General features: G+C 44.0%; 2 protein-coding genes across 2 annotated transcripts in view; both read left to right on the top strand.

The window, feature by feature from the left end:
* Positions 1–23,375, top strand: part of LOC143766487 (uncharacterized) — a 416,280-nt gene that overhangs the window by 227,858 nt on the left and 165,047 nt on the right. The gene's annotated exons all lie outside the window — the stretch shown is intronic.
* Positions 17,152–23,375, top strand: part of LOC143767079 (uncharacterized) — a 33,199-nt gene continuing 26,975 nt past the window's right edge. Inside the window, exons 1-5 of the mRNA XM_077255102.1 lie at positions 17,152–17,184; positions 17,242–17,421; positions 17,505–17,628; positions 17,717–17,814; positions 18,014–18,104. Of these exons, the coding sequence (XP_077111217.1) occupies positions 17,152–17,184; positions 17,242–17,421; positions 17,505–17,628; positions 17,717–17,814; positions 18,014–18,104 (526 nt within the window). The remainder of the gene's footprint in view (positions 17,185–17,241; positions 17,422–17,504; positions 17,629–17,716; positions 17,815–18,013; positions 18,105–23,375) is intronic.

Raw genomic sequence — 23,375 nt, 5'->3', positions numbered from 1 at the left:
TTCTCATGTCTTGGCTGGCATAGTTTGGTGTTGTGAATTTGGATTCTGGGCTCCCCCGGTGGCTACTGGTGGAATTGAACTGGTGTCTTCATCTTCTCTGTTCACCTGTTCCCATCAAGATGTGGGAGTCGCTATATAGCCTTGCTGCTCTGTTAGTTGCTTGCCGGTCAACAATGTTATCAGAAGCCTCTCTGTGCTTGTTCCTGCTCCTAGACAACTACTAGATAAGTTGGACTCTTGTCCATGTTTGTTTTTGCATTTTTGTTCCAGTTCACAGCTGTAGTTTCGTTACTGTGTCTGGAAAGCTCTTGTGAACAGGAATTGCCACTCTGGTGTTATGAGTTAATGCCAGAGTTCTAAAGTAATTTCTGGATGGGTTTTGATAGGGTTTTCAGCTGACCATGAAAGTGTCCTTTCTGTCTTCTGCTATGTAGTAAGTGGACCTCAAATTTGCTAAACCTATTTTCATACTACGTTTGTTATTTCATCTTGATTCACCGCCAATACATGTGGGGGGCCTCTGTCTCCTTTCGGGGTATTTCTCTAGAGGTGAGCTAGGACTAATATTTTCCTCTGCTAGCTTTATTTAGTCCTCCGGCTGGTGCTGGGCATCTAGAATCAACGTAGGCATGCTACCCGGCCACTGCTAGTTGTGCGTTAGGTTTAGTTCATGGTCAGCTCAGTTTCCATCTTCCAAGAGCTAGTTCCTATATATGCTGATGCTATGATCTCTTGCCATTGAGATCATGACAGTTTGACCGGCCCACTAAAGGGTTAAAATCCTTGGCTGAGAAAGGAGAGAAATAAGTAGTCTGCTGAAATTTTTTTTTTTTTTTTTTTTTTTCTCTCTCTTTGAATGGCTCTGTGTTCACCTGTTTGCAATGGATCTTCAGAGTGTAACTGCAGGTTTGAATAATCTCGCCACGAAGGTACAAAATTTGCAAGATTTTGTTTGTCATGCACCTGTATCTGAGCCGAGAATTCCTTTGCCGGAATTTTTCTCGGGGAATAGATCTGGGTTTCAGAATTTTCGAAATAATTGCAAATTATTTTTGTCCCTGAAATCTCGCTCTGCTGGAGATCCTGCACAGCAGGTCAGGATTGTGATTTCCTTGCTCCGGGGCGACCCTCAAGACTGGGCTTTTTCATTGACACCAGGGGATCCTGCGTTGCTCAATGTGGATGCGTTTTTTCTGGCCTTGGGGTTGCTTTATGACGAACCTCATTTGGAGCTTCAGGCAGAAAAAACTTTGATGTCCCTATCTCAGGGGCAAGATGAAGCGGAAATTTACTGCCAAAGATTCCGTAAATGGTCTGTGCTTACTCAGTGGAATGAGTGCGCCCTGGCGGCGACTTTCAGAGAGGGTCTCTCTGATGCCATTAAGGATGTTATGGTGGGGTTCCCTGTGCCTGCGGGTCTGAATGAGTCCATGACAATGGCTATTCAGATCGATAGGCGTTTGCGGGAGCGCAAACCAGTGCACCATCTGGCGGTGTCCACTGAGAAATCGCCAGAGAGTATGCAGTGTGATAGAATTCTGTCCCGAAGCGAGCGGCAGAATTTTAGACGGAAAAATGGGTTGTGTTTCTATTGTGGTGATTCTACTCATGTTATATCAGCATGCTCTAAGCGCACTAAAAAGCTTGGTAAATCTGTTTCCATTTGCACCTTACCGTCTAAGTTTATTCTATCTGTGACCCTGATTTGCTCTTTGTCATCTATTACCACGGACGCCTATGTCGACTCTGGCGCCGCTTTGAGTCTTATGGATTGGTCCTTTGCCAAACGCTGTGGGTATGATTTAGAGCCTTTGGAGACTCCTATTCCTCTGAAGGGGATTGACTCCACCCCATTGGCTAATAATAAACCACAATACTGGACACAAGTAACTATGCGTATTAATCCGGATCACCAGGAGATTATTCGCTTTCTGGTGCTGTATAATCTACATGATGATTTGGTGCTAGGATTGCCTTGGCTGCAATCTCACAACCCAGTCCTCGACTGGAGAGCTATGTCTGTGTTGAGCTGGGGATGTAAGGGGGCTCATGGGGATGTACCTGTGGTTTCCATTTCATCATCTATTCCCTCTGAAATTCCTGAGTTCCTGTCTGACTATCGTGACGTCTTTGAAGAATCCAAGCTTGGTTCGTTACCTCCGCACCGAGAGTGCGATTGTGCCATAGATTTAATCCCGGGTAGTAAATACCCAAAGGGTCGTTTATTTAATCTGTCTGTGCCTGAACATGCTGCTATGCGTGAATATATAAAGGAGTCCTTGGAAAAGGGACATATTCGTCCATCGTCATCTCCCTTAGGAGCCGGTTTTTTCTTTGTGTCAAAAAAAGACGGCTCTTTGAGACCATGTATTGATTATCGGCTTTTGAATAAAATCACTGTTAAATATCAATACCCATTGCCGTTGCTGACTGATTTGTTTGCTCGCATAAAGGGGGCCAAGTGGTTCTCTAAGATTGACCTTCGTGGGGCGTATAATTTGGTGCGAATCAGGCAGGGGGATGAGTGGAAAACCGCATTTAATACGCCCGAGGGCCACTTTGAGTATTTAGTGATGCCTTTTGGTCTTTCAAATGCTCCGTCAGTTTTCCAGTCCTTTATGCATGATATTTTTCGCGATTATTTGGATAAATTTATGATTGTGTATCTGAATGATATTCTGATTTTTTCTGATGACTGGGACTCTCATGTCCAGCAAGTCAGGAGGGTTTTTCAGGTTTTGCGGTCTAATTCTTTGTGTGTGAAGGGTTCTAAGTGTGTTTTTGGGGTACAGAGGATTTCCTTTTTGGGATATATTTTTTCCCCCTCTTCCATTGAAATGGATCCTGTCAAGGTTCAAGCTATTTGTGATTGGACGCAGCCCTCTTCTCTTAAGAGTCTTCAGAAATTTTTGGGCTTTGCTAACTTTTATCGTCGATTTATTGCTGGTTTTTCGGATATTGCTAAGCCATTGACCGATTTGACTAAGAAGGGTGCTGATGTTGCTGATTGGTCCCCTGATGCTGTGGAGGCCTTTCGGGAGCTTAAGCGCCGTTTTTCCTCTGCCCCTGTGTTGCGTCAGCCTGATGTTGCTCTACCTTTTCAGGTTGAGGTCGACGCTTCTGAGATCGGAGCTGGGGCAGTGTTGTCGCAGAAAAGTTCTGACTGCTCCGTGATTAGGCCTTGTGCCTTCTTTTCCCGTAAATTTTCGCCCGCTGAGCGGAATTATGATGTTGGGAATCGGGAGCTTTTGGCCATGAAGTGGGCTTTTGAGGAGTGGCGCCATTGGCTTGAGGGGGCCAGACATCAGGTGGTGGTATTGACTGACCACAAAAATTTGATTTATCTTGAGACCGCCAGGCGCCTGAATCCTAGACAGGCGCGCTGGTCATTATTTTTCTCTCGGTTTAATTTTGTGGTGTCATACCTACCGGGTTCTAAGAATGTTAAGGCGGATGCCCTTTCTAGGAGTTTTGAGCCTGACTCGCCTGGTAACTCTGAGCCCACAGGTATCCTTAAGGATGGAGTGGTATTGTCAGCCGTTTCTCCAGACCTGCGGCGGGCCTTGCAGGAGTTTCAGGCGGATAGACCTGATCGTTGCCCACCTGATAAACTGTTTGTTCCTGATGATTGGACCAGTAGAGTCATCTCTGAGGTTCATTCTTCTGCGTTGGCAGGTCATCCTGGCATTTTTGGTACCAGGGATTTGGTGGCAAGATCCTTCTGGTGGCCTTCCCTGTCACGAGATGTGCGAGGCTTTGTGCAGTCTTGTGACGTTTGTGCTCGGGCCAAGCCTTGTTGTTCTCGGGCTAGTGGATTGTTGTTGCCCTTGCCTATTCCTAAGAGGCCTTGGACGCATATCTCGATGGATTTTATTTCAGATCTGCCTGTTTCTCAGAAGATGTCAGTCATCTGGGTGGTGTGTGACCGTTTCTCTAAGATGGTCCATTTGGTTCCTCTGCCCAAGTTGCCTTCTTCTTCCGAGTTGGTTCCTCTGTTTTTTCAAAATGTTGTTCGTTTGCATGGTATTCCTGAGAATATCGTTTCTGACAGAGGGACCCAATTCGTGTCTAGATTTTGGCGGGCATTCTGTGCTAGGATGGGCATAGATTTATCTTTTTCGTCCGCTTTCCATCCTCAGACGAATGGCCAGACCGAGCGGATTAATCAGACCCTGGAGACATATCTGAGGTGTTTTGTGTCTGCTGACCAGGATGATTGGGTTGCTTTTTTGCCATTGGCGGAGTTTGCTCTCAATAATCGGGCCAGCTCTGCCACTTTGGTGTCCCCGTTTTTCTGTAATTCGGGGTTTCATCCTCGATTTTCCTCTGGTCAGGTGGAATCTTCGGATTGTCCTGGAGTGGATGCTGTGGTGGAGAGATTGCATCAGATCTGGGGGCAGGTGGTGGACAATTTGAGGTTGTCCCAGGAGAAGACTCAGCTTTTTGCCAACCGCCACCGTCGTGTTGGTCCTCGGCTTTGTGTTGGGGATTTGGTGTGGTTGTCTTCTCGTTTTGTCCCTATGAGGGTCTCTTCTCCTAAGTTTAAGCCTCGGTTCATCGGCCCATATAAGATATTGGAGATTCTTAACCCTGTTTCCTTCCGTTTGGACCTCCCTGCATCCTTTTCTATTCATAACGTTTTTCATCGGTCATTATTGCGCAGGTATGAGGTACCGGTTGTGCCTTCCGTTGAGCCTCCTGCTCCGGTGTTGGTTGAGGGTGAGTTGGAGTACGTTGTGGAGAAAATCTTAGACTCTCGTGTTTCCAGACGGAGACTCCAGTATCTGGTCAAGTGGAAGGGATACGGCCAGGAGGATAATTCTTGGGTGAATGCATCTGATGTTCATGCCTCTGATCTGGTTCGTACCTTTCATAGGGCCCATCCTGATCGCCCTGGTGGTTCTGGTGAGGGTTCGGTGCCCCCTCCTTGAGGGGGGGGTACTGTTGTGAATTTGGATTCTGGGCTCCCCCGGTGGCTACTGGTGGAATTGAACTGGTGTCTTCATCTTCTCTGTTCACCTGTTCCCATCAAGATGTGGGAGTCGCTATATAGCCTTGCTGCTCTGTTAGTTGCTTGCCGGTCAACAATGTTATCAGAAGCCTCTCTGTGCTTGTTCCTGCTCCTAGACAACTACTAGATAAGTTGGACTCTTGTCCATGTTTGTTTTTGCATTTTTGTTCCAGTTCACAGCTGTAGTTTCGTTACTGTGTCTGGAAAGCTCTTGTGAACAGGAATTGCCACTCTGGTGTTATGAGTTAATGCCAGAGTTCTAAAGTAATTTCTGGATGGGTTTTGATAGGGTTTTCAGCTGACCATGAAAGTGTCCTTTCTGTCTTCTGCTATGTAGTAAGTGGACCTCAAATTTGCTAAACCTATTTTCATACTACGTTTGTTATTTCATCTTGATTCACCGCCAATACATGTGGGGGGCCTCTGTCTCCTTTCGGGGTATTTCTCTAGAGGTGAGCTAGGACTAATATTTTCCTCTGCTAGCTTTATTTAGTCCTCCGGCTGGTGCTGGGCATCTAGAATCAACGTAGGCATGCTACCCGGCCACTGCTAGTTGTGCGTTAGGTTTAGTTCATGGTCAGCTCAGTTTCCATCTTCCAAGAGCTAGTTCCTATATATGCTGATGCTATGATCTCTTGCCATTGAGATCATGACAGTTTGGACTCCGGGTCTTGATCAGCACAGGTGTGGTTCTCGGGCCTTGGCTGGCATAGTCTGGACTCTGGGACTCATCTGGTGCCGCCTGGGTACTGCCACCCCAACCAGGTGCCTTGGGCACTTTGCCATGGCCTGGTACCTCAGATTCTTCACTGGCACCCTGTTTTTTGCTTGGTGCCAAACATGTTTTGGCTTTGGGGCTATGGCCTTTATAATAACAGGAAACTGTGTCATCCAAGGTCACCTGACCTGGTGTACCATCTACATGTACCATCTACACTGTTTCTTCCTGAAACTATTTCTCTTCCCATTGATTCTGTAGGGTCCTGTCTGAATGGCAGATGGCAGTCTTTTTGTACAAATGCCGCACAGCCCTAAGGATTTGTTCTTCTTACGACACATGTTTTTACACCCCTTATGCAGTATATATGATTCCCCTCACACAGTATAAAGTTTCCACAGTACTGGCATGTCTCACACAAAAGATATTTCCACAGTTTCACCATACCCCCAAACATAGTATTATCTCACAGTCCCGCCATTCTCTCCACATCCTCCTACATAGTATAATGTTCCCACATTACAGCCATCCCCCTACATAGTATAATTTTCCAACAATAGCAGCTTGCAATTCACACAGGATAATGTTTACAAATTATTATGCAAATTGGATTTAAGTGCCATAAAGATTTCATGGTTTTGTTTTTCAAATAAACTCGTGGATGGTATAGTTTCTCAATGGATCACTGAAATCAATCTTAAACACATGTGATAATTAGTTTTCCAGGTTATTCTAATTAAATCCCAGCCCTCCAAGGAAGCCATTGCGAAACGCGCGTCGGGGCGCGTGGCTACAGATGGACATCTACAGTACAGACCAAAAGTTTGGACACACCTTCTCATTTAAAGATTTTTTTTTGTATTTTCATGACTATGAAAATTGTACATTCACACTAAAGGCATCCAAACTATGAATTAACACATGTGGAATTATATACTTAACAAAAAAGTGTGAAACAACTGAAATTATGTCTTATATTGTAGGTTCTTCAAAGTAGGCACCTTTTGCTTTGATAACTGCTTTGCACACTCTTGGCATTCTCTTGATGAGCTTCAAGAGGTAGTCACCGAGAATGGTCTTCTATTGCCTTCATTCTGCGGTCCAGCTCACCCCAAACCATCTCGATTGGGTTCAGGTCTGGTGACTATGGAGGCCAGGTCATCTGGCGTAGCACCCCATCACTCTCCTTCTTGGTCAAATAGCCCTTGAGGTGTGTTTGGGTCATTGTCCTGTTGAAAAATAAATGATGGTCCAACTAAATGCAAACTGGATGGAATAGCATGCCGCTGCAAGATGCTGTGGTAGCCATGCTGGTTCAGTACGCCTTCAATTTTGAATAAATCCCCAACAGTGTCACCAGCAAAGCACCCCCACACCATCACACCTCCTCCTCCATGCTTCACGGTCGGAACCAGCCATGTAGAGTCCATCCATTCACCTTTTCTGCGTCACACAAAGACACAGTGGTTGGAACCAAAGATCTCAAATTTGGACTCATCAGACCAAAGCACAGATTTCCACTGGTCTAATGTCCATTCCTTATGTTCTTTAGCCCAAACAAGTCTCTTCTGCTTGTTGTCTGTCTTTAGCAGTGGTTTCCTAGCAGCTATTTTACCATGAAGGCCTGCTGCACAAAGTCTCATCTTAAAAGTTGTAGTAGAGATGTATCTGCTGCTAGAACTCTGTGTGGCATTGACCTGGTCTCTAATCTGAGCTGCTGTTAACCTACGATTTCTGAGGCTGGTGACTCAGATAAACTTATCCTCAGAAGCAGAGGTGACTCTTGGTCTTCCTTTCCTGGGGCGGTCCTCATGTGAGCCAGTTTCTTTGTAGCGCTTGATGGTTTTTGCCTCTGCACTTGGGGACACTTTCAAAGTTTTCCCAATTTTTGGACGGACTGACCTTCATTTCTTAAAGTAATGATGGCCACTCGTTTTTCTTTCCTTAGCTGCTTTTTTCTTGCCATAATACAAATTCTAACAGCCTATTCAGTAGGACTATCAGCTGTGTATCCACCAGACTTCTGCACAACACAACTGATGGTCCCAATCCCATTTATAAGGCAAGAAATCCCACTTATTAAACCTGACAAGGCACACCTGTGAAGTGAAAACCATTCCCGGTGACTACCTCTTGAAGCTCATCAAGAGAATGCCAAGAGTGTGCAAAGCAGTCATCAAAGCAAAAGGTGGCTACTTTGAAGAACCTAGAATATAAGACATATTTTCAGTTGCTTCACACTTTTTTGTTAAGTATATAATTCCACATGTGCTAATTCATAGTTTTGATGCCTTCAGTGTGAATGTACAATTTTCATAGTCATGAAAATACAGAAAAATCTTTAAATGAGAAGGCGTGTCCAAACTTTTGGTCTACTGTATATGGGTGAGACTACTTACAATATGTATGGCCCCTTAGTGTTTCAGGTGGTGAGTTTTCTATGACGGGTCACTGATCGAAGAACAGTGAGAAATCTCTGTTACTATTGTATACTTACCTCTAGGACACTTAGGATTTGGCCATCCCTATATCTCTGGAGTTTATGCACTGGCACTTTAGATTGGATTGATATTTTGATTGGGGATATTGCTGATGATTATGTATTACTTTGCTCATGAGTATGTCTTGTCTGTAGCATTTGTACATCTTGGCATCTGTGGCCACATTCGAATAGCTCTGTTTATACATATTTATAACTTAATGACTTCTGTTTTTACTCATTTTTTGCAATAAAAGAATACAATTTTATTCTAATCAAGAAAACTTTTTCTTTGTTTTTTTTTTTTTTTTGTGGTGTTTTTGCTCCATGTTTTGGTGGTTGAATGTTGTTTGGGAGCTCCGCAGGGTTGTACCCAGATGTATACCGGTTGCTTTAATCACGATTTCTTATGATGGTATCTGTATTTGAGATTCTGATGTTTGACCATTATTAGGCATGTAAGTATCGTAGTATCTAGGCCGCCCCATACTATCGAGTACTCGGGGCAGAGGGCATTCAGCCGAACTCTGTCACACCTTCTGAGATGCCATGTTTGCTTTTGACAAGAGCAAGTGGTTAAACTGCCATGGCTGTATATAGGAAAAACACACAAGCGCTAACTCCTGAATGCTACCCTCAGCAGCTGGAATCGAGACAGACAGGTGCCAGAACTGACATGTATTGTAACCAATTATGATAGTGAAGCGGAAACTGTGCTTGAGGGTATGACAACCGTGAAGGGAATTGGGTCAAAAAATGAGAGGAATGGAAGTGCACCTACTGGGGGCTTGTGGGGGGGGGGGGGTGGTTTCTGAGTAGGACCCCTGCTGAATAGGGGTGGATGACTATATGAAAATAGTCGTGCGTTCAGGCTTCCACTATGTGCGCCTAGTGGATCCTGTGCCTCGCGCAGGTATTGTCAACCCACAGGATATTAACCTAAATGTAACCTGACTGAGGTGCTCTGCACACTACAGGGTATGGGTGTGTGACGTATATATGCACACATGTAAATCGTGTAAACCACATACACCGGTAGGGCCGGCTGGAGACTCACCAGGATCCAAAGGAGTTGTTGATGTGTTTCTGCTTTATATGTTGCTGCCTCAAAAGATCCGTGGTGGCGGTCCTGGTGTTCAGATGGCAGGAAGGCGGATTAGTGGCAGCCGCGGCACAGCAGGAATGCAAAGAAGCTGCGTAGAGCCAGTGAGAGCCCCGGCCGGTGGCGTCCGTGGTTACGAGTGGGGAAGAGTGGCCGTGGGAAAGCCTGGCGTGTGATGTTACAGGAACTACGGAGCGGTGCTGAGACCAAGAGGGTATCCGATGTGTTTTGAAGGAGTGGCGTCCTTCTTCAACAGGGTTACCGCTATTATCCAGGAACGCCACTGGCCAGGGCTCTCCCTGGCTCTACGCAGCTTCTTTGCATTCCTGCTGTGCCGCGGCTGCTACTAATCCGCCTTCCTGCCATCTGAACACCAGGACCGCCACCACGGATCTTTTCAGGCAGCAACATATAAAGGAGCACCACATCCACAATGCCTTTGGAACCTGGTGAGTCCCCAGCCGGCCCTACCGGTGTATGTGGTTTACACGATTTACATGTGTGCATATATACGCCACACACTCATACCCTGTAGTGTGCAGAGCACCTCAGTCGGGTCACATTTAGGTTAATATCCTGTGGGTTGACAATACCTGCCCGAGGCACAGGATCCACTAGGTGCACTTAGTGGAAGCCTGAACGCACAACTATTTTCATACAGTCATCCACCCCTAAACTGCCAGGCTTTTTGTTGCAGTCGCACCTGTTCTGTCCCTGCGGTGTACATCTATGTTCTGGCGTCCAAAAGAGTTAATTTAAAAACAAATGTTTAGCGTGTTAAAAATAATAGAATGTGTCTTCTGCTTTTTTATGTTTTTTTTTTCTTCTTCCAAGAATTGTTGGTGTCTATTTTCTTTTTTAAACATTTTAATATTTGCTTTTTTTCTGGTGTCTTTCTTGTAATGTAGGAAAGCCTAAGGCCAGAAATAAACCCCATAAAACACTGTACATGGAGACTTTGGGGTCAAGAACCATATTTTTTGGACAATAAGACGCTCTTTTTCCTCCAAAATTTTAGAGAAAAGGGTGCGTCTTATAGCCCAGATGTACCTTATAGTGGCTATGGGCAGGGTGGAAGTGGCAGAGACGGGGGAGCAGGTTACAGGAGGCAGGAGCCAGCAGCTGCGGCTAACACGTCTACCCACTGTTAAAGAACATGAATATTCACTGCTCCCCACGCCCATAGTCCCTCTCACCCACAGTCCCTCTCTCTGGGCCTGTGGAGCAGTGAATATTCATTCTCTTTAATAGCGGGCACACATGATCGCCCAACCACTATTAAAGAAAATGAATATTCACTGCTCCTCACACCCAAAAATATGGGCGTGGGGAGCAGTGAATATTCTGGAAGCTGACCTCAGCGTGTGGAGGCTAATTACACGTTGTGCGCTGCTTACACTCTGAAATCAGCTGATGGAATCAAACATGGCGCTGAGCAGAGGGAAGGTGCGTAAAATCATTTATTTTTTTATGTGAGCAGCATGATAGGGCCATGTTTACCAGGATTGGGTGGCATCTATACCATGATAATGATGGGAGCCATGTTTAACAAAATGGGGATAGTGGCCATGTACTGTATATGAGGTTGGGGATAGGGTCCATGTATACTAGGATGGGGATGGTGACCATGTATACTAGGATGGGGTGCCATGTATACCAGGATAGTTAACCATGCAAACCAGGATGGGGGTGGAGGCCATATAGACCAGGATAAGGGGCCATGTATACTCAGGGGGGGCACGTATACCTGGATTGGTGGCCATATATAACGGAATGAGGACATACATACCATGATAGATATTATATATACCTGAATGGAGCCACTTATATCAGGATTGGAACATATACAGCTCTGGCAAAAATCAAGAGACCACTGCTCAGTTTTCTAAAAATCACCATCTCTACATGTCTGACAGCCATAACACCTATAGATATGAAAAAACAACAAATGATTTAAAATTAAAATACAAATTTTATTATAAACACAATAATAACAGTTTAAAATTCAGGAAAGGACCACCAGGTGGCAGTAGAATGCAGGTTATCATACAAGGGCATGTCAGTAAATTTGGAATAATTAATTTCTTAAGGAAATCAGATAATGTAACGAGCATGGAAATCTCACCATAAATGATCAAAAAAATGAAGGTAATTTTTACTTATATTGCACTGTTCACATTTCAGAGTATATTCCATATGGAAGAGTAATAGATAAAGTGAACATACTGCATGTGGCAGAATTGATATTATAAATCAGTACTCCATAAATAAATACAATGACAAAAAAGTCAAATTTGCCCAGAAAAATCTAAATAAATAAATAAATAAATAATAATAAACTACCTCTAAAGTGCACCAAATAAATCACATTGCACTGCGTGTTAGTAATTCAATATAAAGTGCATATATCAGGAAAGTATCCATTTAAAGTGAATGCTGTGCATGAGAAAACTATATAGATAGATAATATACCTCCAAAAAATAAATATAATAAAGTGCCGTGCACAGTAAATAAAGGAGGGAACCAAGGATATAAATAAAATCAAATAGTTACCAAGTGCACCAGAATGTAATCATGTGAAATGTTTCCATGGTCAGACATACCCTGATGATGAGCCCACATGGCCCAACATGTGTTTCGCTTCAGCTGTTGATACTGAAATTATAGGTCTGCCGGGTGGGTTCAAGATGTCTCTGTGAATTTTGAGCAATAGGTAAAATGAAGCAATTCTTGGATGTTTATTGTACAGGCATTCCATTTCCTTCTTATTAATTATTCCCTTGGATTCAGCCTCAGAAAGAATTAATTGTAGTTGTGCCTGAAAACGGGTTTAACTTGTACTTGTTCATCCAGGAGGCTCTCTAAAATTCTCACCGTTTCTTGTTCCTCTTTGAAGCTGGGGGCTGGTTGCATCCATTGTAGTTAGTCCCATTGCGTTGTGGATATCTTCTATGTTCGTAGTTCCTGTGTCCCAATCGGGTCAAGTGTTGATCCCGAATAGACAGAGAGTCGACTGATTCTTCATCCATTGATGTAACTGAAGACACTGAAGGTTTGCGTATTTTATTGAGTGATTCAGTCTTCCATTTATATACCTTATTATTTTGAAAATCCTGACGGTCTCGTTGATATTTATTTGATTTGACAAATTTAATATTTTTCTCCCAAGAAAGAAAACTGTTGTGAATTCCGTTCTTGGGCTCCCTCCGGTGGTTGTAAATGGCACTTTTGTGAATTCTGCCCTTGGGCTCCCTCAGGTGGTTTTAAGTGGAACTGCTGCTCCTTGGATTGAGCATAAGCAGCTGCTTCCACTGATCGTCTCTCTTGGTTCTGCTATTTAACCTGGCTCTGGTCTGCAGCCATTGCCAGCTGTCAATGTTTCTTAGTTGGATTCAGATCTCTCTTGGATTTCTCTGATAGCCGGTCCAGTTCAGCACAGATAAGTCCTTGTTTGTTCATTTGTTGTCCTCTTGCTGTGGACTTAATCATTCAGCTCTCATTATGTTTTCTCTAGTCCAGCTTGTCAGTATGATTTATTCTGTTTAGCTGGAAGCTCTGGGGAAGCAGATTTGCCCTCCACACCGTTAGTCAGGTGTGGAGTTTTTTCCTGCAAACTCTGCGGTGGATTTTCTAGCTTTTAATACGGACCGCACAGTATACTTTCCTATTCTGTCTATCTAGGTAAAAGTGGCCTCCTTTGCTAAAATCCTGATTTCATTCTGTGTATGTCATTTTCCTCTCCACTCACAGTCAATATTTGTGGGGGGCTGTCTTTCCTTTGGGGAATGTTCTCTGAGGCAAGATAGCTTTCTGTTTCCATCTTTAGGGGTAGTTAGATCTCCGACTGTGACAAGATGTCTAGGAACTGACAGGAACATTCCACGCCTACTTCTAGTGTTGTGTTAGGATCAGGAACTGCGGTCCGTATAGATACCACCTCCTCCAGAGCTCATCCATGTTGCTCCTTAACCACCAGGTCACAACAGAAAACACTCCTCCATCTCGCCGTTAAATTTTTCAATATCAGTCCCAGTAGTGTTATCTTTCGAATTCTGTTGAAGTTTGTCAATTTCTTTATCTGTCCTCGAGGGTCATCCCATTCTTTTTAATGATGAGTAGGAGGAATTGATTAGAACAATGGTTACAAATTTCTTCCCATTGGGAGGTGAACTCAACATCATCTTTTCCATATGATGGGAACACCTGAACTCTGAGGCCTCTCGGAATTAGTTTCTCCTCAACTTAGTTTTGAAGGGTGGTTTTGTTCCACCAAATCTTGATCCGACGATGATATAGTTTTTTAAATCATATTTCACATCACGGATTTTATTAAAATCACTATTGTCCACCTGGACATCCTTCCCTTTGAATACTGATAATGCCTGGGAGTGCCAAGCAGCTTCTTTAGCACGAAAATCCATAATGGATATAAAGAGAACCTCCTGATGATAAGCCCACACGGCCCAACAAGTGTTTCGCTTCAGCTTTGACGAGGGAGACGAGGGAATGCCTGACAGCCATTCCATTCCAGGGTCAGTTCAATTCCAACCAAAGTACACCTCATTCTCCTTAATGTGCTTCTGATTTGGAGATCACCTGAACCAAATCTTATTTAACGAGGGAAAGTATAAAAAAAACACTGTTGTGGTCTTCACAATCCTCTTGCAATAGGACAAGCTGGATGACCAAACAAGTGCTAGAAATAGTCCAAAATTAATTTGAATGAAAAAATAATTTGTAACCATGTCAAAGAAGTTGAAAAGAAAAGTCTTGAGTGAGGAAAAGATGGGCTCAATTCTGGCTTTACTAGTAGACGGACTGTAGTCCATTACAACGAAGTCAAGCAGCAGACATTGGGGACAACAAAGCTACAGACCGGCAGAGGGTGAAAGCGTCTCTCCACTGACCGGGATGACTGTCCTCTTATTCGAATGTCACTCAGCAACCCCAGGATGACATCAAGTGACCTACAAAAGGAATGGCAAATAGCAGCTGGGGTGAAGTGTACGGCAAGAACAGTTCATAACAGACTCCTAGAGGCAGGCCTCAAGTCATGTAAAGCTAGAAAAAAGCCTTTCATCAATGAGAAGCAAAGGAGAGCCAGGCTGAAGTTTGCCAAAGACGCTAAGGATTGGACCATAGAGGACTGGAGTAAGGTAATCTTCTCTGATGTGTGTAAATTTTCAGCTGTGCCCAACACCTGGTCGTCTAATGGTTAGACGGAGACCTGGAGAGGCGTACAAGCCACAGCGACTTGCACCCACTGTGACATTTGGTGGAGGATCGGTAATGATCTGGGGATGCTTCAGCAAGGCTGGAATTGGGCAGGTTAATATTTGCGAAGGAAGTATGAATCAAGCCGCATACAAGGTTATCGTTGAAAACCACTTGCTTCCTTCTGCTCAGGCAATGCTCCCTTACTCTGGGGGCTGTTTTTTTCCAGCAGGAGAATGCCCCATGCCATACAGCTAGGTCAATCAATGTGTGGATGAAGGAACACCACATCAAGACCCTGTCATGGCCAGCCCAATCTCCAGACCTGAGCCCCATTGAAAACCTCTTGAATGTAATCAAGAGGAAGATGGATAGTCACAAGCCATCAAACAAAGAACTGCTTAAATTTTTGTTCCAGGAGTGGTATAAGGTCACCCAAAAGCAGTGGGAAACACTGGTGGAAAGCATGCCAAGACGCATGAAAACTGTGATTAAAAATCATGGTTATTCCACCAAATATTCATTTCTGAACTCATCCTAAGTTAAAATATTAGTATTGTTGTTTCTACATGAATAAGAACTTGTTTTCTTTGCATTATTTGAGGTCGGAAAGCACTGTTTCTGTTTTATTATTTTGTCAATTTCTCATTTGCTGAAAATAAATACAACATTTTTCGCTTTAAATTTTGGAGACATGTTGTCACTACTTTATAAAATTAAACAGTGTACTTTTTACTCAAAAAACATACCTATAAAGAGAAAAATCAGAGAAACTGGAAATTTTGCAGTGGTCTCGTAATTTTTGCCAGAGCTGTATATATAAAATTTAAAACCTAGGTGCGTCTTATTGTCCAGTGTGTCTTATAATCCAAAAAATATGGTAATTTCTGACCATGGTGTTTTTGAAAACAAAATTAGTTGTTTTTTTAAAGCCTCAAACTTATGTGTGTGAATCAGACATGAGATCTGACGTGATAAAAGATTACAGTGCGGGAAGACTGGAAACATTCATATAGACGGCTGGTGGTGATGTAGTCAGTGATGGACTCTGGACAAATATGTTCCTAGAGCCATAGTAGAAGATGTCATCCTCATCATGAAGTAGTTATTTCTCCTGTCACGTGTAATGAATATCTCCTGCAGTATTGTTAATGCCGATTTCAGGGTCTGTAAATGAGACGAGAATTAGCGTTATGGAAGATGAGTCTATGAGAAACGTATTCAGCTGCCGACTCCGAGGAAGAATCTATTTGTTGTCTGTGGCCTAAACTTTATAGGTTTTATTAGTAGATGTCAGAGAAAAAACAATGTTGTAAAATAATAAAAATATACCATATTTTTGGGACTATAAGACACATCGGACCATAAGACGCACCACAGATTTACAGAAGGAAAATAGGGAAAAAAAAATGTGTCAAATGGTGGTCCGTCATGCAGACCAAATTCAGCTTACCGTGGGAAATCAGTAACGCTGGTGGAGGGTGGTCACAGGGGGTGTTCGGTGGTCCAGCAGTGATATGACTCCTATCGCAGACTGATGCGGTAGGTTCTGTGGTTCTCGTGGTGTGGTGGCTCCTCCAACATTTTCTGAAAGCCCGGAGCACCCTCACATCCATTGCTGTGAAGCAGTAGCCTCTAGGATCCCAGGCTGACGCAGCAGGTTTGTCAGTGCTCAGGGTTGCGGGGGCTACGCTGTCATTTTGTGAAAGCCCTAGAGCCCCACACACCCCCACTGCTGCGATGCGGTGCCCTCCAGTAAAATGGCCTCTGGGAAAATACCGCTGCAAATTGAGATCTCGGCTCCAAGATCTCATCTCCCGAGATCTCAATGTGTGCATGTGTCAACCCAGTGGCCGTTTTCCCAGAGGCCATTTTACCAGGGGCTACCACATGGCAGCAGTGTGGATGTGCAGTGCTCTGGGCTTTCCAAAAATGTTGGCGGAGCCCTGCACCACTGAACACCACCGAATACTGCCGCACCAGCCTAGGAAGGGAATGTGATCTCCCTGCAGTGTCGAACCGCCATAGAATCACCCGACTCCTGCTGTCGTCACACTAATTGTAAGTATATTCCGACTAGAAGACACACCCCCATTTTCCACCAAAAAATTTTTGGGGAAAAAGTGCATCTTGTAGTCCGAAAAATACAGTAATTGCTGCTGGGGTCCCCGCCAGACTCTGTATTTTCTGGTCTGTCCCAACGAACTTGTGATTCCTACCGCAAATTAATTGCCGAAGCAGTGAGTAACATAGCCAGTGATTGGTTGCATGGAGGAGATCTCTTACTCAGTAACTCAGCTTATGTTCCAGTACATACAAGACTAGAGAATACAACATCTACACGTTCTGTCTTCTGAAATGTTTCCCTTGTTATCTCCAGTAATTGTATTATTACACAGAATTCTTTGTAATGATTCATCGTCTTCCTATTCAGGTCCCTACAATATCCGATCCTTTCAGTAGACATCTTCTATATTAAGAGAATTTTTCTTAACTACCCATCAAGAATGGATATGAAGAGGGACAAGATGGCAGAGAGGATATTACACCTCACCCTAGAGATCCTCTTCCGTCTTACTGGAGAGGTGAGAGATTTTGATAGCGTCACATTACATAATTCTTATTTATGGCAATAAAACTGTTGGACGGAACTCAAGAGGTGAGGAATCTGGAAATGTCTGTAGTGAGATTTATTAATGTGTCTCTCCATAACCAGGATTACACAGTAGTGAAGAAGACCTCTAGTGAGCGCTGTCAGACCTTTGTGTCTGAGGGATGGGGAAGACCCTTGAGCCCAATCACGGGGCCTCCACCTCACCCACTGATACATGAGGACATCAATGACCAGAAGATCCTAGACCTCACCTACAAGATGATTGAGCTGCTGACTGGAGAGGTGACACTGCTGGGAATGCTGGGACATTATACAGTAAAACTATGAATGGATCGCGGGGATGACGGTATCATTGTATGTGTCAGATTCCTATAAGGTGTCAGGATGTCGCTGTCTATTTCTCCATGGAGGAGTGGGAGTATTTAGAAGGACAAAAAGATGTGTACAAGGACGTCATGATGGAGGTTCCCCAGCCCCTCACATCACCAGGTAATAGGAATAAATACACACAGCCTATAATTATCTGTATTATCTGTATGTAAATAATTAATTCAGTCCCTGTATGTGTTTCCTCCAGATCTATCCAGTAAGAGGACAACACCCGAGAGATGTCCCCGTCTTCTTCTTTTAAAGGACTGTAACCAAGAAGATCCCAATGTCTCTCAGAATCATCAGGTAGATGGAGAGAAGGTGTCAGGAGATCTCTCCTATGATGTGTAGATGGTGGCGAAGGTCTTGTGCTCAGTCTTGTTTTATCAACCAGTATTACATGTTTCATACTGGTTTCATGAGAACGGTGGAGATGGCCGGTTTAGAGCTGATTATAGATGTGACTTTCTCCATCGGTCTGTGACTTTTATAATATTTATTTCAGGGTGAAGATCTGACCCATATTAATACTACAGAGACATATGTGAGGGGTGATGAGCGGTGTAAAGAGGAGACTCCTACATATGACTACCCAGGTGAGTAGTGACCACTAACTACAGAGAAGTCACAGGTTCTTCTCGGTCACCGGCTGTGGCTGCTTTATCAATGGTGTAGTTCGGACGTGGCACAATCATGTGATCCCCATTTTGTGGGTAGAGCATAACATTCTACTCCATTCGAAAATGTTTAAATGGCTTTGTGAAAACTCTTTTGTATAGCGATTACAACCTGCAAGTGTAAGGCAGCCAGGGTGGTAGTCGTGGCAATGAAATACAAAGTCCTTTCTGGTGTGTGTGTGTGTCTGTGTGTGTGTGTGATGTGTGCAGCATCACAGTCCTTTTCAAACAGTTCAACTTTACTGATAACATGGGCACCCATCACTTTTGCAGAACACTTCACACAAAGCATCATATCTTGCACTTTTCCTTCCTTCTGAGCAGACTCCATTTCCTCTATAACCCCTCCTTCTTCTCTGCTGGCAATCCATGCAATTTCTGTGGACAATCCGTGCCCCTTCCGTACTACCTGCATCACCAGCTCCCTGTCAGCCCCTTGTCCGATTCCATCTTGCAAAGGTGCCCGGAGTTCATCTTACTGACTCCCGCCCCAGTCATAGACCCCAGAACCGCCCTGAGGATGATCCTATTGAGCTGATGCCCGACTGTACTATTCTCCAGCCTGGGGCCCCTTATTGCCATCCGCAGCGTTACCCCATGACCTGTAGCTGTCTCATACACTGCATGCATCCTGCCATTGGCAAGGCTGCCCGGGTCTCTGTTTCTAATTAGGAAGTATCCTAATTATACTTCCCTGCTCCTTGCTGTACCTCCCCTTTAGTTAACCCCTGTGCTACCTACCTCCTGCTCTATTCTATGATATCATCTATCACTACTGTGCCCCCCTCTATTCTAGCCCCACTACAGTTCTAGCCTATCCTATTCTCGCCCCAATCCTATAAACAGTACACATTGAGTACATTTACATATAAATATATATACAGTACAGACCAAAAGTTTGGACACACCTTCTCGTTTAAAGATTTTTCTGTATTTTCATGACTATGAAAATTGTACATTCACACTGAAGGCATCAAAACTATGAATTAACACATGTGGAATTATATACTTAACAAAAAAGAGTGAAACAACTGAAATTATGTCTTATATTCTAGGTTCTTCAAAGTAGCCATCTTTTGCTTTGATGACTGCTTTGAACACTCTTGGAATTCTCTTGATGAACTTCAAGAGGTAGTCACTGGAAATGGTCTTCCAACAATCTTGAAGGAGTTCCCAGAGATGCTTAGCACTTGTTGGCCCTTTTGCCTTCACTCTGTGGTTCAGCTCACCCCAAACCATCTTGTTTGGGTTCAGGTCTGGTGATTGTGTAGGCCAGGTCATCTGGCGTAGCAACCCATTACTCTCCTTCTTAGTGAAATAGCCCTTACACAGCCTGGAGGTGTGTTTGGGGTCATTGTCCTGTTGAAAAATAAATGATGGTCCTACTAAACGCAAACCGGATGGAATAACATGCCTGCAGGAGATGTGTTGGCTCGAGTCCTGGTTTCATAGATTCACTCCATGTCATAAATTACATTATGTTTTCAATCATAAGGTATTCAGATTACTGCACAATCTCTCCTGAAATGGGGTGCTAATACTTTCTCTACTCTTCTGGTCAGGACTCAGTAGCTCCAATGGTCCACCATAAACGAGTGCAACTCCAGTTTAGTGTTGGAGTTCTCCCCTCGTACATACTTTTTTGGGGGAGATGTAACATATTTTTTGTTCTATGTTTTTTTTTTTACATGTTCATTCTGGTTGATAGTTTGATCGTGGTAGGATCAGCTTGCCTCAGTTAGGTGAGTTTGTAAGTTTGGAACTCCCTGGTATTTTTTTTTTTTTAAGTCTCCATTACCTCTTCCAAATGTGCGAGATCTAAATTGAAGATGCCTCAGTTCTGCAGTATTATAAAAAGTTCTCTTTAAATGTCTAATGTTTTTTCTTGAAACTCATCTGATAGAAAATATTGGCCCTTACGATAGTTTAGATTGCCAAGAGCCACCGAGCCCCATACTCTAATTACTCCAGAGAGTTGATACCACTACTCATATTTTACTGATGAAGACTGTTGAGTTTGAATATTTTGATAGATGTGTTATTGTTCATAGTCACAGTTTTTGACTACAGTAGTTACTGCCCAAAATACTCCCATTTTTCACATCTGACATGTCGCTTTTTGTGGTGATAACTTTGGAATTCTTCACAAAGGATAATAGGAAACAAATGGACCTCACAAATTATTTTCCAACATCTCTTGAATCCAACAATACCCTGTATACGGTTGTACACTACTGTCTGGGCACTTGGCAGGGTTAAGAAGGGAAGGATCGCCATTTAGCTATTTGAATGCATATCTTGTTGGAATAGATTCCAGACACAATATTGGTTACCTGGCAGCTCAAAATATGGCTACCACAATCGGGCTTGGCACTATCTACTCAACTTTGCAGATCCCAAGGATTGCCTTGCTCAACATTCTTTACATGGATCTATTCTTACACAGAGATCCCTAGGCTTGGGCCATGGTGTTACCTGCTGTTCTGTGGAGTGAGGTGGGATGACGAATAGTCTAGTAGTTGGGTCAGATCCACGAGGGCAGAGAAAATACAAAATCATAAGAAGCAAGATTAAGGGGTCACAACAGCTTGGCACAGAGAGGACTGATCCAGAGGAGAACAAGGCTGTATCTGGCATCCTCCTGCAATTTGCTTTGAGCTTTAGTAGGGTGGGGTGCTTTCCAATTGGTGAAAGCAGGAAGCAGATTACTCCAGATGGACAGCACACACACCCATAATGCCTGGGTTCCCTTTAACATTTAAAAACAAATTACCATATATACTCGAGTATAAGCCGACCCGAGTATCAGCCGAGTCACCTAATTTTACCTCAAAAAAGTGGGAAACTTATTGACTCGAGTATAAGCCGGATATGCATTGTCCCCTCATCCCTATCCTTGTATGCATGGCTCCTCATCCCTATTCTTGTATGCAAGGCTCTTTATCCCTATCCTGGTATGATTGGCCCCCATCCCTATGCTTGTATGCGTGGCTCCTCATCCCTATCCTTGTATACATGGCTCCTCATCCCTATCCTTGTATGCGAAGCTCCTCATCCCTATCCTAGTATGCATGGCCCCATCCCTATCCTTGTATGCATGCCCTTATCCCTATCCTAGTAGCCGTGGCCCCATCCCTATCTTTGTATGCAGGGCCTCATCCCTATCCTTGTATGCATGGCTCCACCCCTATCCTTGTATGAATGGCCCCCATCAAAAAACATAAAACAAATAAACCATTACACTTACCTTCCTTCGTTCCCTCGCAGCGTCTTGTCTCGATGTCAGCAGCTGCTTTATGCTTGTAAGCATTGCATGGCCGGGACGTCATGCGTTGCTCACAAGCAGAGCACGGCTTCCAGAATACTCATCGCTCCCAATGCCAGGACTATGTGTGTGGGGCAGTGAGTATTAATTAGCACACACAGCGTCAACCGCCAGGCGGTCATGTGTGCCGCTACTTAAGAGAAATGAATATTCATCTCTGTTAAGTAGCGTCACACGTGACCTCCCGGCAGCTGCAGGATTGGCTGCTGCAGCTGACACTGTGTGAGCTTTTACAGAGAAATGAATATTCTTTTCTTTTTAGCAGCGGGCACCGGAGTTAGCTACAGCAGCCAGGTCCTACCTCTGTGACCCGCTGCTCTGCCGCTGCCTCTCCCCCTCTATGTTCTGGACACCTCACTCGAGTATAAGCTGAGGGGAGTGATTTCAGCACAAAAAATGTGCTGAAAACCTATACTTATACTCGAGTATATACATCAACTTACCATTTTTACAGACAGTAGTAGTAGTAGTAGTAAGAGCACCCCCCTCTCGTCAAAACGCCCACTTTCGGTTTTTGACAGGTGCCCCGCCCCTTTTTGACACCTTCTAACACTAACTCCGCCCCAGTTCCGGTCTTAACCTCCTCCCCATTCGCCGCCCACTCTCCGCCCCTCTGTGTGTTACTATCTGTGACGTCAGTTCCATGCCCGACCCAGAAGCAGCCCTGAGTGTCAATACCTGTTACGTCAGTTCCGTCCCCGCCCCGGAATCCGCCCTGTTCAGCCTCTGTTACGTCCCCCATGACCGCCCATTCGCCGCCCATCTTGTGGGCTTATGTGGCATTCCTTGATAGGTGGAGAGGCCGAGTCCACCCCACTTCCTGTCTAAACCTCTCCAGTGTGTAAGATTGGGCTTATGTGGTAGTTCTTGATAGGTGGGGAAACCAAGGCATCCCCACTTCCTGTCTAAACCTCTCCAGTATGTAAGAAAATACATGTCTTGACATGTTTTTTGTGAGAAGACAGTCCCAGGATTCCAAGGGTTAATGACAGCTGTCTGTAGAGTTCATAGCCCTCCAGGGTGTGTAGGAAAACTTGTCAAGAGTAAGACATGTTTTGTGTGAGAAGGAGGTCTCAGGATCTTGCGACGGTTGTAGCTTTCATAATAATGACGTAATAAAAACAACGCTTAAAAAATAAAATACATTTATTGTAGCTTCACGTAGAGGTATACACAAATCATGAAATGAAAAAGGTGTAAATAGATCTAAAAAATACAGCGATATACAAACACCTATAGGTTACAATACAGTCATTTCAAAGCTAACATTTACAAAGTTAACCACGCGCCTGGCGATAGCGGCGAGATTCTCTGTTTCGGCAGCAAACGACCTCTAGTTTCCGGAGTTGAGGTAGCAAGTACTTGTGATATTTTTTAAAGGGGTTTGACGGGGTGCTCAACATCGTTTTTAATTCGTTCAGAGCGGCACTGGTTGTATGGTGACCGATCACGGACGAAGGTATGTTTAATTCAGCCATAGCCCTCATAAAAATGTCCCATCCGTGTGGGGTGTTCTTTTTGGTTAGTCCGTGAGTTTGCAGAGTGGTCCGTACAAGGTCCAACAAATGGGTACCGGGAACGACGGAACCTTTGTAGACAAATTCACCTTTCGCAGTCCATGTAACAATATCTTTGTGTTGCAAGAAGCTGCCGAGTAGTATATCGGCATTTTTTCACAAACTGGGGTTGATGTGTTCTATAAGCTCGGGGGCAGAGGGTCGTATCTCTATTTCTGCCGCTGGTGATGGTGATTGTTCATCGTCCGGAGGGATCATAAGATTTATACGTGAAAGTTCAGAAACGTCTCGTTTAGCATGCAGCAAACTTCTCTGTAGTATTTCGGTGTACCTTTTAATCTTTACATC

The sequence above is a fragment of the Ranitomeya variabilis genome, chromosome 4, assembly GCF_051348905.1.
Source record: "Ranitomeya variabilis isolate aRanVar5 chromosome 4, aRanVar5.hap1, whole genome shotgun sequence".
In the NCBI taxonomy this organism is placed as follows: domain Eukaryota; kingdom Metazoa; phylum Chordata; class Amphibia; order Anura; family Dendrobatidae; genus Ranitomeya; species Ranitomeya variabilis.
The sequence above is the reverse complement of the archived record's forward strand: the minus strand, read 5'-3'. Positions and strand labels throughout refer to the sequence as shown.